Below are 13,595 nucleotides of genomic sequence, written 5' to 3' on the forward strand. Positions count from 1 at the left end.
CATAGAAGCTCTAATATATATACTCAACATGTACAGACTGTCAAATCTAAGCTGAGTGCAACGGAAATTGCAATGTCCTGCTCAAATATAAGGGCTTCTGCTTGCACTTACTAATCATTTTTATCTGGAAGGTGGTGGCTATAGTCAAAACTTTTTTTCTTTGCAAGTTAGTTAGTTATTATTTTACATTCATGACCTGCACATTGATTCCCACTTATATCTGTCTTGTGATTGTTCAATTTCCATTATTTAGTGATGGCTGTTTTTCACTGGGAAAAGTCAAGGCTGACACATTTAAATCTCTCTGATCACAATGTCCAGTAAAAATAATTCACATCAAATAAACGTTAAGGGGCATTGTTTAGCTCATTTGGTAGAGTGAGCGTCCCATGTGCAGAGGCTTTGTCCTTGCTGCGGTGGTCCAGGGTTCAAGTCCCGGCCTGGGTGCCCTTTGCCACGTGTCACTCCCCCCCTCTCTCAGCCTGTTTCCTATCATATCTTTTGCTGCTCTGTCAATAATAGACGATAAAAGGCCAAAACAGGAAATAAAAATAGACGTTAAGCAAAATTTTCATGTGGTGTGATTACATAAATAGTCCAAAAAAGTTTATTGGTGGAGGAAAGGCTCTGAGTATTTGTTTGTTTTTATTATAAGTTTGTGATTAAAAATAGATTTATATTTACTGCCTTTTCTCAACGTAACTAGCTTAGGGCTAATGTAAAGTAAGCTATTCTGGCTGTTGTCAAATACTGACGCTTGGGGTTGGTGATGCACACCATCTGCAATCTCTGTGAAATGTTTTTAAGCTCAAGCTGGTGTCTTACTCGGTGTCACGGTGTGTTACACCATGGATTAAACTTGTACTGGAATATTCCTTCAAGAGATGCCACAAGACTGAGTTCATTTGCTTTGTTTGACTCCCAGACACAAATCAGATTTAAAAGAAAGCACTTGTGGACATAACAGCATCAGTGCTTTACACAAATAGGTATTGCATTAATCATCTTACACCAAAATGCTATCAGGTTTACTACTACACCACATATCTCTATTAGGTTTCAGTGCCTAGACAAACAAAGGGATTTCGGTTGTTCTGTTATTTAAGCCTTCGTGCCCTACTTCCCTCTTTCTCCATTTCCGTTCCATTTGCCTATTTATTTGTTAGTCGATCCAGACCTCTGCCTGTTGGCACCCCGTCCACCTTCTGCCAGATCCAGCCTGTGTTTCTAATTGCTCCTCTCTGGCCAACTCCCTACAGCCCACCCCCATCCTGTCCCATTGCCAGGTGGCCAGCTGGCCAAATGGTCAGTTTCAGATGGTGCCCAAGCTGCCGGGCCGGCCTGACCACGAGCAGTGGGGCTAATGGAGATAAACTGTAACAAGCGCAGAGTGAAGGGGTGGGGAGAGGTGAAGCTTAGCAGTGTTAGCTGCAGATTTTCAGGTCGGTTCCTCTCAAGTGAGCTTAAGTAGCTCAGCCTGTGCTCGAATAAATAGCCTCGGCTCAAGGCTTTCTTAGAAAGCAAAAGACAAAGTATAGCGCACATATGTATTCAAATGAGACTCAACAGTCATCTACGGGTCTGGTCTTTGACATTCATTCAGTGGAGGGAACTACTACATACCATGTAAAAAGCACCCACTAAAGTTCACAACTTGCCTATGATGATTTCTGGAAAAACGTCTTTATACTGTGAAAGAAACAATTACACAAACTTAGAAGGGCTAATTCTAATGAGTTTAATGTAATATAATTGTGTCATCAGATTTATTACTACAGCCTTTATAGTCATATGAGACCTCTGTTACCTTCTCTAGCGCTGGGAATACCTACAGATCCCACTAACCTTTTTGAAGCATCTTTAAATGAAGAAATCCATAACAGTTTTGAGAGGCTATAATGTTTAAGAGGTGGCATCTTTTATACACCCAACACAATTGTGTGGATGATGTCCAGGGCTGTTCGCTTTCGCCACAGGTGGCACTTACAGAGTAACAGCACAGTGGATAGTCCTCCATTTCCTGAGATAGACTTAAGGGTTTTCTAGTAGTTTGCTATTAGCTAAGCAAGTGATCATACCACACGAAGTCAGACTGTGGCAGCAAAAGTGCACTGAACTGAGCACTGCTCATTCATCAATCCTTAATTTGTCAAAGGAAGGTTGTGATTTCAATTCGATTCTTTCAAAAGTCACACAGCCTCACTTTTAAGCTCAAGCACATATAATATCTATAACATCACAAATTTCACTTCAGTGCCTCAATGAGAAAGTAATTACCGGTATCTTATATTAGGTGCGATAATTATAGTACGACAGGAGTTTTTTTTTTTGCTACCGCACTGGTGCAATGTGTAGAATAGACATCCATCGGCAACAACAAGGTGAAGTGGATGACGTTTATCATCTTGTTAAAATGTGATGCTCTGCTGGGAAACCTTGGGTCCTGGCATTAATGTTGACCACACTTTACACGCAGCACCCATCCAAACACCATTGCAGGCGCACCCCTTCCTCACGGCAACCCCCCTCCCCTGTAAACGCCACAAAAAAACTGCTTTGGAATGGCTAGAGGAACATGACGAAGAGCTCAAGGAGTCAACTTGGCTTCAGAATTCCCCAGATTCAAATCCAATAGAGCATTTCAGGTACGTCCAGGAACAAGGCCAATCCGTGGAGGCCCTAACGTAGATCAGACTTGTCTCTGACCCGTCAACGCATGGACACAGGACTCAGGAGTCGTGTCAGTCGCGTGGTGGCGCCTCAATGAACTGCACTAGCAGTTCGGAGGTATGCCCCATGGAATTCTGAGCTGAGGTTGATGTTGAGCTCTTTGTCACGTTCCTCGTGCCAATAAATAGGGATGTAAAATGGCATCCACATGAATGCCAAGACCAAAGGTTTCCAAGCAGAACATTGCATTCCAATGTTCCTTCCCAAATGTTTAGTAATAATCCACCCGGGCAGCTTGCCTTCTATTGAACCGGGACTCCTTTAAATCGCTTCTTCTTCTTTTCTCATTTGACAGCTCAGTTACTTTTAGTTAACCTGAGATTCATTCGTGTTTGAACAGGACATTTTCTCATTTTCCAATAAGTTAACGGCTGCTTTTCCCGCATGCCTTAACGAGAGACGGTGCATCTTCAAGGATTTCAGACCAATGCTTGGAATACTTGAAATGCTTTTGCAGTATTCAGCCCTTGAATTATTATATCCTTGAAGCTTTATCGCTCCTGCAGTTCTTGTAACTCAGACCTCATGTTCTGATGCAATTAAAAAAAGAACTTTATTGCTGATATATTTTTCATTTCTTCATGTTTTTTTTTCTCCTTTTTTTTGCTGTTTTACATTGTTACAAATTTTGGATTACAGTGAAATGTTTCCTTGAACAAATACAGAATGGCAGCAAAAGATCAACATTTGTTTAACTTATGAAATACAAACATGTACAGCATATACAACATACATATGGACAGAGTTCAGATTATTCCGTGACCTGCGACGGTCGACTTGTGTTTGTGTTTCGCTGCGTTCGTCAGTGACGCACTTGTCCCTGGATGCTTCTCCTTTGGTCGTTTAAGGCAAAGAGGGAATACAATGGGATGCAAAGACAACGTAACATGACTTCAACACAAGGGCAGCCGCTCGTCTTTGTTTTTCCACCGTGACCTTCTTCTTTTTGCCTTCGTTCTGGCAGTGGCCTCGCAGTACTGCGGGCATGAGGCAGAGTACTGACGTAGACTCGGGACCACAAGGCAGAGAAGTGTCGGGAAAGCTGAGAAAATGTGGAAAATCAATAGTGATACCTTCAGCTTTTTTTTGTTGTTTTTAGTCTGACGTGTTTTTTTCCTAAATGTGACGCAAATCGCTGTATATGTGTGTTAAAAATGAAATTTCTGCCCATATTGTCTCTGTTGTGCGTGTTGAGTTAGTGAGTCAGACTGTTCGAAAAATTGTTCCAACAGGCAGGATTCTGCCTGAGTTTCATTACTGAATGACACACACAAAAAAAGCAATAATCAATACAAAGAGATATGAGGAGTAAATCTTTTCTCTTTTTTTTCTTTTTTTTCTTTCTTTTCTCTGCAGTCCACAGGGAGATGGGTTCCTTAAATTAAATCTGATATTAGCTATTGTGTTCTCTGTTTCCTTTGAAATAGGCTGACTCACAGATCTGGGAGGATGTTTTTCAAGAAACCTCAGACAAGACGTCTTTCTCAGCTAGAGCAGCACGCGTTCACCGCTGGTACCAAATAACACATCTCTGATAAATATGTACACACACGAACACGCACAATCAAATGTGGGTCATTATTTAGGTTATGTAGAAAAAGAAATGTCTTTTTTTTTTTTGTCAGGGTCATTTGCGTTCATCCGCTCGGGCCGCTCTCCTTCTTGGAGGGGAAAAGCGCGTGAACTTAAGTCACCTCAATCTTTCCATGTGTTGTCCTCTCCCGCTGGGCCCGCCGGCCGCGGACGAGCCGGCAGCCGTCGGCAGGGGGCGGCCGCTTTTACACGTTTGTCTCCAGCCCGTTCATGTCAACGGAACAGTGGTCCTTGTCCCTGTGCTCTCTCTTGTGGTGAGAGGAGTGGGCGTGTTTCTTCTTCTCTAATGGCCGGATCCCCTCCTCCAGCTGCATCAGGCGAGCCACGTCCGGGGAGAGGTGGTGGTCCTGCTTGCTGCCAGGTGGAGGCGGCTGGTAGCACCCGTTCTTCTGGTTCTGGTAGGTCATCATCTGCTGGATGCTTATCATGGGCTTAGTTTCACAGATGAGAGGCACCTGGTGAGCACATTAATCAGGGAGGAGAGGAAGAGGGACCCAGAGGAGTGTTATTAGAGGGTAACTGAACCAATGTTACACAATAAAGTGTGTTGACAGGTTCTGGGGATTACTTCTGTATAGGTGAACAAACGTAGTAGCCTATGAAGCCTTTTTGTGGCCCCGGAGGAAGCTGCATGTAATCTGATAAATTACCTCCAGTGATGTCACTCACTGGCTAAGAGGCTAAGACGTGGGAATTGTAGGCACCGGGTTTTGAAAAGCATCCCACTGGTCTAGAATTGCACTCCAGACTCGAACGAAAAAGTCTTTTCAATTTGAGTGGAAAATTCACATTTATCCTGCAGCGCGCTCTCGCACACACAGTCAGTGTTGCTAGCTGTAATGTCTGTATGGTCAGTACAGTGGTTGAGGATAGTCGTCAGTGCCTTCTTATTATTCTGACAGCCCATTATCTTGAAACCCATTAGAATGAAAGCCCATTTATCACATACTTTGATAGCATCAACTTATGGACGTAACTTAACTGACTTAAATTGTATTTATCATATTTATTTACTTATTAATATATGTTATTTTTGAAGCATATTTTGTTATATTTGTGGAAAATCTCTTAACGTTCCAACAGCAATCACTAATTAAAAAGCTCTGACCGATACATTTTAAAAATGTGGCTGTTGCAGGCCTCCAGTTATCTTATTTGGCCAATATAAAACGATTGGTCAAGGCAACCTGTCTGTCTGCCTGTATACTGTTGCTACATGCTTGGCGGAGCAGGGCGGGTCATGCTGTTACCATCTCAGGAGAAGAAAAACAAACTTTGGCACGACAGGCTTGCAAACGATTATTAATCATTCTGATATGGATCATGTTATTAGTCACTCTGAGCCGGAGCCTAATGACAGAGCCGCCGCCGCCGCCGCAGTAACACACTCCTGTAGTGCCAAATGTTTGGGGCGAACAGAGCTGTGGTGGCAGCATCAGCCTCATTCAGCAGCTGATGTGGGCATGAAGCACACATCCGGAGTAACTGTTATGCCGGGTGGCCTTTTTGGACCGAGGTGCATTTGAGGTGACTATTTAACTTGTGTTTATTGTGGCATTCTGTCATGTATGTATGTATGTATTGGTCCTCAAAGCTGAGAGAGTTTTTTGAACGTAGCCAACTAGCCGCTTGTACATCTCCCAGCTCGTTCATGTGTTTTGGAGGAGTGGCTCTCAAGGGAGGAGGTGGGATTGTTTTCAGGTTGGATACTTTCAAAGGCTGGCTTGCTTTTTTTAATAGCACATCTTGGTAAGATTGTCAAAACCAGCTTTAACTGACCTACTTAACGCCAAATCACAATCCCTTCCTAAACCTAATCATGTTGTTTTGGTGCCTAAACCTCACAGAGCTGCGACCATTCCACAACATCAATTATCAATATTGATGACAGATCTATTTTTAACCATGTGACACTGAAGGTCACCTAATGAACATCAGGCCTTCAGAACAGTGGGGCTGTTAACAGGCTGTCAGACAAATGGGCGATCAGTCCAATGAGACATCTGACGGACTGCTGGGTTTCAGAATAACGGCCTGTCAAATAATCACGGTCTGCACTACATCACCCTTCGTATGTTTAATCCGTACAGAGACATAAGAATAAAAAAAGCAATAAATTGTGCTTTAAGGGCGGAGTTTCCTTTTTGCAGCTGTTCCAGAGGAACCAGACCAGCTGTTCCCAGTCAACTGGGCCTTATAGTTGATGCAAAGATAGAGAGTGGGATTGTTCTTCTCATCAAACTCCCAGCATGCAAGTGTATAAGCCAAAGCAATCTTCTACCACGACCCTCTTTGCTATCTGCCTTTCAAACCAAACTAAATATACTCGGAAACAGGTCATGACGACCTTGAGGAGACGATACACAAACAGACTGTTTCGTAACCCTCTGGACCAAATCTATTCATTGATGGATCCTTGCATTCTCTCACCTGCTCCCCTTCTTTGACAAAGTCTTTCCTGCAGATATGAGCCATAATTCCCGTGGCCAGGGCGTCACCCATCACATTAACCATGGTCCTGAATCGATCCCTGAATGACAAAATCAGAAGTCATTCACACTGTTAATGAAGCTTAGGAAAGTGACTTGTTTCTCACACTCTGAAGAACACGCAGTCCTGGGAGTGTATAGAGTCATTTGGCTTACAGGCATGTTCGGGTTTTAGATTATTCCCAGTACATTTACGCTCGCTGTAAACGGAGTGGCCACTTAATTGGTCGGCTTCAGCCGTGTTCAGCTAGTCATGATGGAGAGATTTAACCTTACTCACAAGGCCCAATCGACAGCAATGATGAGAGTGATGTCATCGGTCGGAAGACCCACGGAGGTCAGCACGATCACCATGGTAACGAGTCCAGCTTGCGGGATACCAGCTGCCCCGATGCTGGCTGCGGTGGCAGTGATGCTGGGAGGAGAGACAGAGGAGCAGAGTGCAAATACACTTTACAACACCAATAATGGATTAGTGGAAGAAGGTACTTTTTTTTTTTTTTTTTCAGCTACTCATAATTGAATCCAATATTGTGCTTTTTACTTTAAACGGCTACGATTACTTTTCAGATTAATTTACGCACAAACAGCGTCATCATCGTTTTTCCGCACTGATCTTTATGACCTGGTGACCGTGATACTGATGGTGCACTTTAGTCCACAGGCATTATATTTTCACTGGGGTCATGCAAGGAGTGCTCAGGAAAATTGCAGCAGATAGTTCAAGGTAATGCCTAGCTTAGGCTGCTTACTGTAACTACTCTATGTTAGTGGAGCTAAAAGTCACATTTCGATGGGCTACCAACATGGTGAGATCAGAGGAACAAATGTTTGAGCACCTGATAACAAATATTTGATCCATTGCTCCATTGGACCTTTGCGCTTGTATTTTTCGGTTTTCTGAGAGGCTTAAAGATCAGCCTCCGACCTCCTTAAATGAACAGTATCACTCTGACACAGCACAATGGCCTGGTTACAGATGCTCCGCTAGGATTGGCAAATTTTGTTCTGTGGTGTTTTTTTTTTTTAAGCAAAGGGGTCATTTTAGTAACTATTAATTAAAATAGCCTGTAAAGTTACTTAATTATATGTTTTTTATAATGTCCTTCTGGCAATGACTTGAACCCTTTAAAGGTCAAGGTTGATTTCAATATATTCCATCATGATGTAGGGAGAATGAAGCTGTGGGGAGAGCGATTGAGTGGATGTTCTGTCCTTGTCCTTGAGACCTTTGACCTTTGTGCACAAACTGACAAACTGTTCCTCTGCAGGACTGTGTGTGTGTGTGTGTGTGTGTGTGTGTGTGTGTGTGTGTGTGTGTGTGTGTGTGTTGGGGGGGTTGGGGGGGTTGGGGATGGGTTAGTATGCAGATGGAAGAGCTCCACGGTCAGCAGCCAAACGGCACGGGAACAGGGAGCAGAGAGAGAGAGAGGGAAAATTATTATAATTCTGGCGTGACAAGGGAGATGAGTAATACAGGTCATATGGGTTTTACCGCCAAGGGATTATGAGGGAATGGGCACAGACTGCAGCCCAGTCTGGTAAATGTTATTACAGTAAAACATGTCATGAAATCAGGGGAGGGACGGGCCTTTCACCTCGAACTGGGGTGAGTCACAGGTAATGTGGGTGAAAGTTACAGGCTGCTGGTGTCGGCAAGGAAGCTCGGCCGCTGGTGTTTTTTTGTGTCTCCGTCTGTGTCCCCGGGGGATTCCAGACTGATTTAGCCGAAATCAGATCAGACTAAGAAGCTCATCTGAGGCGTAATCTGTGTGACATTTACATATATGTGTATCTAGTAAATATCCCATAAATCCCATAATATTTTTTATTAATTCTGAATTAAACTAAATGTGTGACGTTAGATTAATTCACATGCTGGACTCAAAACACTGCAAGAACTCCCGCAACCATCTCTGACTCAGTTGACATTTGTTTCCCCTGACAGACTTTGGGAGGCTTTTACTGCAAAATATATTTCGAAGAGAGATGATGTTCACAATTTCAATAGTTTGCTGAGATTAAGATTAGAGAAGGAAAAAAGATGCTGAATTCTACGTTTCTTATAATGCCACCTAATAGCATTGTTCATTAGATAAATGCCTTTCAAACTCCAGCTGTCATGTGATGCACACTTTTCCGCTAAAAAATGAATAAGGCAACCCTGGTGACATCATTACAATCTCTCACCAAACCCACAGAACAGTTTACAAGCTGAAAAATATTCCCTGTGGCGAATGAGCTGAATTTATGTGCGAAAGCCCTATGCTTTGATATAATCACGGCATCCACTTAACAACAATAAAATCAATACAATTACAAAAAACGCTGTTAAGAAAAGGTTAAGCAGTTTACTTTCCACACTGATATTTGATAATGGAGCCATTATATCTCCTTCCTTTCTGTGACTTCGCCCGCTCACTGACATTTAATATAGTTCAGGATAATTTCGCTTTTTTAAAAAAAATTTATTTTTTAACTACAGCGAGCCTTACCTGATCGTGATAATCTGTCCGAAGTCAAGTTCGTAATTATTCACTTGGGCAATGAAGATGGCTGCCACGGCCTCGTAGAGCGCGGTGCCGTCCATATTGATGGTGGCCCCGACGGGCAGCACGAAGCGGATGATGCGTCTGTCGATGTGGTTGTTCTCAAGGAGGCACTTGAAGGTGATAGGCAGTGTGGCAGAGCTACAGCAAGAGAAAGGTGAATAATTACGGATGATGAGCCTCCTCCGAGAAAGGAATTGTGAAGGACACAAAAGAAGAGGGACGCTTATGTCGCAGTATTCCAGGTGGCAATTTTCTCAGTGGAGAGAGTGTTTCATTTGTGCTCCATGAAAAATCATGAAACACCCACAGTGCTCCTCGATTGATTTAGTTGTGAAAAATGTTGTCTAAGTTGTCGACATAAGGGCCAAAAGAGTGTAAGTGTAGTCAAGAATGGAGGAAAACAGGCGCACAGTTAATGCTGGGGACAGTTTCTTTGGTTTGAAGATAATATGTGAGTATACTTAACATTCAAGTCGAGACATGACAATTTTGTGTGCAGTGGTCAGTTTGAGATTTTGGGGTATTGGTTCCTATAGCGCGTTGTCTTTCAGACGAGAAGAAAGAAAATGCTCCAAAAAACACATTAGAGCATTTATGGAGTTCAGCTCTTCGTTCTGGACAGTCTCATTTCCTGTTAAAACCAAAAATATCCGAAAACCTATCATACGAAAAATAACTGTCTCAATGTAAGAAATCAACTGGGTAAGTTTTAAAAGTGATGTCTTTTAGTTACTACACCATTTCTGGTCAAACAATACAATACAATAGGTTTTCTTTTTTTTTTTTATCAAATTGAGTTTTTTCTCTGATATACCGGAGGGTCCTATGTCATACACAGTCTTACCTATATATAACATGTTATTCCTGAAATCATGGCGACAATGAATTTTAATGGATGACTGACAGTATCTTCTGATTTATGCAGTTATAAAACGAGATATCTAAAATTCCCTCTGTGAAAACCCTTTGACTTTAATATGTCGACAAAGTGAAACAAGAATTCTGAACCTGGAGTCATCACATGTTGTCAGTTCTGTTCTGGACATGTAATAATAGCGCATTTCTGATTAGATGATGTCTCATTTGCATATTTAAAGATGCAATATGTAAGAACTGAACACATGTAAAGTTCATATTTGTAACAAATAGCCTATTACCAGAGTAACTACTAAATGCTGCTAGCTGTTAGCTTGTTAGCTCAGTTACCTATGTAGCCAGTGGTACAGACTGGGATCTCGGTTAATGTGTTAGCGGGTTAGCATAGTGACTAATATCTCTTGACCGCAATGCATAAATGTCATAATATCCCAAGTTATCTTTCACTTTCTGTTGATAATTTCAGTTATTAAACAAAAAAAGATTGTAAACATGTTGCACTTTTAAACAAAACATTTCAGAGACATTTCGAAAATGAATTGCCTTAATGTAAGTAAGCAACTGAGAAAGTTTCATGGCGATATCTGTTTGTTCCTGTATTCAAACACATTTCACAAAACTGCACCAAGAACCCAAAAGCCTTCATGGGTGCAGACACATTTGTAGAAACGCTGTGATTACAACTTAATCAGCTTTGATTATGCTCTTCATTCTCTGAGCACGCTTAGATTAGCCCTGATCATTTTCATTTCATTTAGTTCTTCTTCTCAATTAGCTGTGGCGACGTGCGGCGGGATTGACGCACCGAATAGTTACAGATACGCCGATCAACACTGCTGCTTGCTGCAGGAAAGCTTTTTAACGTGTCGAATGGGAGGATGTGTCATCATGCTGATCGTAAACCAGGAGCGAACACTCTGACACTCTCGAGGAAAGCATTTCAAGCCTTTTAAAAGCTACAAAGTGTAGTGTTGCCCGAGGACTCAAATATAGAGAGGACGGACCTGAAGTGAAATATGAGGTTAAGAGGGTCAAACCCAAACAAACATCCATTCAATTCAAGGTGACTCCCATTATCCAATCCATTTACACTCGCAATGTCGGATAAAAGCATATCTGCTCTGACCCTGGTGCCCCCTTAGTGAAACAATTTATCCTGCCGAACCCTGAGTTGAGGTTTATTATTATCTATTAATAGCGCTAATTTCACTCAAGTTGTTCTGGTGAGCATCGTGATGAAAATATTAAGTAAATACATCTAATTACATTCCTTGAAAATCTTTAATTTATGCGGTCCTCTGTGACCCGTTTTATACTAACTATTGAACTACTTCATGAAATGTGGGTTCAATCCCCACTACATGTTTGGCCCTGAAGACATTAAGCACAACGGAATCAAAAATGCCACTATTTAGAAAATGAGTATTAAGTCTGTTGCAGTCTGTAATTGCAAAGGTCGGATCTTCCACTTGTACCTGGATGAAGTGGCCAAAGAGATGAGAAGGGCCTGTAGAATTCCTCGGATGTAAACGATGGGGCTCTTCTTAGTGATGAAGAAGTACATGGCTGGGAGGATGAACAGGCCGTGTAGCACCAAGCCCATTACCACCGTAATGGCGTAAAAACCCAGCTTCTTCCCCATTGCCGAAGGATCGTCCATCTCCAAGATCTTACCGGCGACCAGGAAAACGATGCCGAAGGGGAAATACCTGAGAAGGAAGGAGGGAAGGTGGAGTGCATGACTGTAAATTCACAACCCTTTGTCTTGATATCACCTTTTTTCATTCTGCGCATTCCTCTCGTTTTTAAAAAATCTAATGTCTAAAGACAACCGTCCTGATGCTGCTTCAGTTGATTACGTTTCATTCCAAGATACAACTCTTACCAGATGACGATGGCCACAATCTTCAGAACTGCCTCATTCAGACTCTGGCAGAAGTTGACCAGGGCGCTTCCATTGGGTCCCATTCTGCCCAACATTATTCCTGGATTGAAGATAAAAACACACACTAAACAGCCTGATAAATCTGTCAATCATACACCTACAGCGATGCTCTCAACAAATTGCTGAGAACGTTGTCCTTTAGTTTGTCAGTGCAGCCCTCGTGGGAGTACAACCCATTTCGAGCTAAATTATGCAAAGATGTGGGTGTTCCAAGACTTCAATTATGCTATCACATGTATTCATGCATTTGCACCGTGCATGTTGCTGTGTGAGAGTGTGTGTGCTGTGTCCATGCGGGGCCGCTCACCCATTGTGGCGGAAAAAATAACAATCCCCAGCACGTTCATGCCTTCGCTGGTGCCCGGCGACGTTTTCATGATGACGTCAGGCGGCGGCGTGAGATCCAGGGAGAAGTTCTGGACGTCTGTGCCATTGTCATCCTGGATGCCGTAGATGTAGACCCTGCGCGTGGTGGTCTCATCCAGGAGCTGAGCCACGGTTGGTTTTGGGATGAGCTCAGGGACTCTCTGGGTTCGATACTTGAAACCAAAGCAGAGCACATGGGCCCGAACATCAGCGCAGTAAACACGACAGCAACTGATGCAGTAGATGTAATGATTTTCTGATGAAGACGATGGAACTTTACAAGCCGCAGAGTACTTTCCTCAATGCTAACATATAAGTTTGATGTTCATCTAAAACCAAGTAGTGCACAAAGACAAAATATAAAATAATATAAGGTTTATGCCTCAACAATGAATATTAAAGGAATAGTTCGCCTTTTTTTCAAATAAATGTATTCGCTTTTTGCCTAAAGTTAGATGGGATTATTTATACCACGTGTCTGCGTGCTAAGTTAGCACAGAGAGGGGAAACATGGAGAAACACCTAGTTTGGGATTGTCGCATGTCACTGCGTAAGATGTTTGTTAGTGAGCGTTTAAAAACATTTAACCTTTAGACAGGGCCATGCTAGCTGTTTCCCCGTTTCTAGTCCTTGCGCTAAGCTAAGCAGAGCTAAGCTACCTGACTGCTGGCTGTAGCTTGATATTTAGCGTAGACACATGGTGTGGCAATACAAGTGCTGTTCATGTTTTGCCATGAGAGTGTTTTCTTACCTGTTGAAAAGTAGCTTGAACCAGGTTGGCTGGAAACATGTTGCTAAGGAAGACAATTTTGAGAAGCGTTAATGTCGTTCAGTGGATTGCGAATGTTAATATGATGCAAAAGAAAAAGGCACACATATTTCCCAGAGCATCTGTCTTTCACAGTCACGAGCACAAATACAGTGCAAACTTGTCATGCATTAGATAATGTCTGACTCAGGGTCAGCGATTCAAAGGAGACGTATTACGCTTATTTTCAGGTTCATGATTTTTTTTTTTTGAATCTGCATCATTTCTGTCATCCT

The 13,595-nt window shown here is 42.4% G+C and overlaps 1 protein-coding gene across 1 annotated transcript in view; it reads right to left on the bottom strand.

Annotated features, from left to right (window-relative positions):
* Positions 1 to 17: 17 nt before the first annotated feature.
* Positions 18 to 13,595, bottom strand: part of slc1a7a (solute carrier family 1 member 7a) — a 30,203-nt gene continuing 16,625 nt past the window's right edge. Inside the window, exons 4-11 of the mRNA XM_037084899.1 lie at positions 13,303 to 13,345; positions 12,493 to 12,724; positions 12,126 to 12,225; positions 11,716 to 11,949; positions 9,308 to 9,502; positions 7,093 to 7,227; positions 6,754 to 6,853; positions 18 to 4,778 (exon numbers count right to left, since the gene is read on the bottom strand). Coding sequence (XP_036940794.1) covers positions 4,509 to 4,778; positions 6,754 to 6,853; positions 7,093 to 7,227; positions 9,308 to 9,502; positions 11,716 to 11,949; positions 12,126 to 12,225; positions 12,493 to 12,724; positions 13,303 to 13,345 — 1,309 coding nt within the window. The 3' untranslated portion in view covers positions 18 to 4,508. The remainder of the gene's footprint in view (positions 4,779 to 6,753; positions 6,854 to 7,092; positions 7,228 to 9,307; positions 9,503 to 11,715; positions 11,950 to 12,125; positions 12,226 to 12,492; positions 12,725 to 13,302; positions 13,346 to 13,595) is intronic.

Source organism: Acanthopagrus latus, chromosome 21, assembly GCF_904848185.1.
Source record: "Acanthopagrus latus isolate v.2019 chromosome 21, fAcaLat1.1, whole genome shotgun sequence".
NCBI lineage: Eukaryota > Metazoa > Chordata > Actinopteri > Spariformes > Sparidae > Acanthopagrus > Acanthopagrus latus.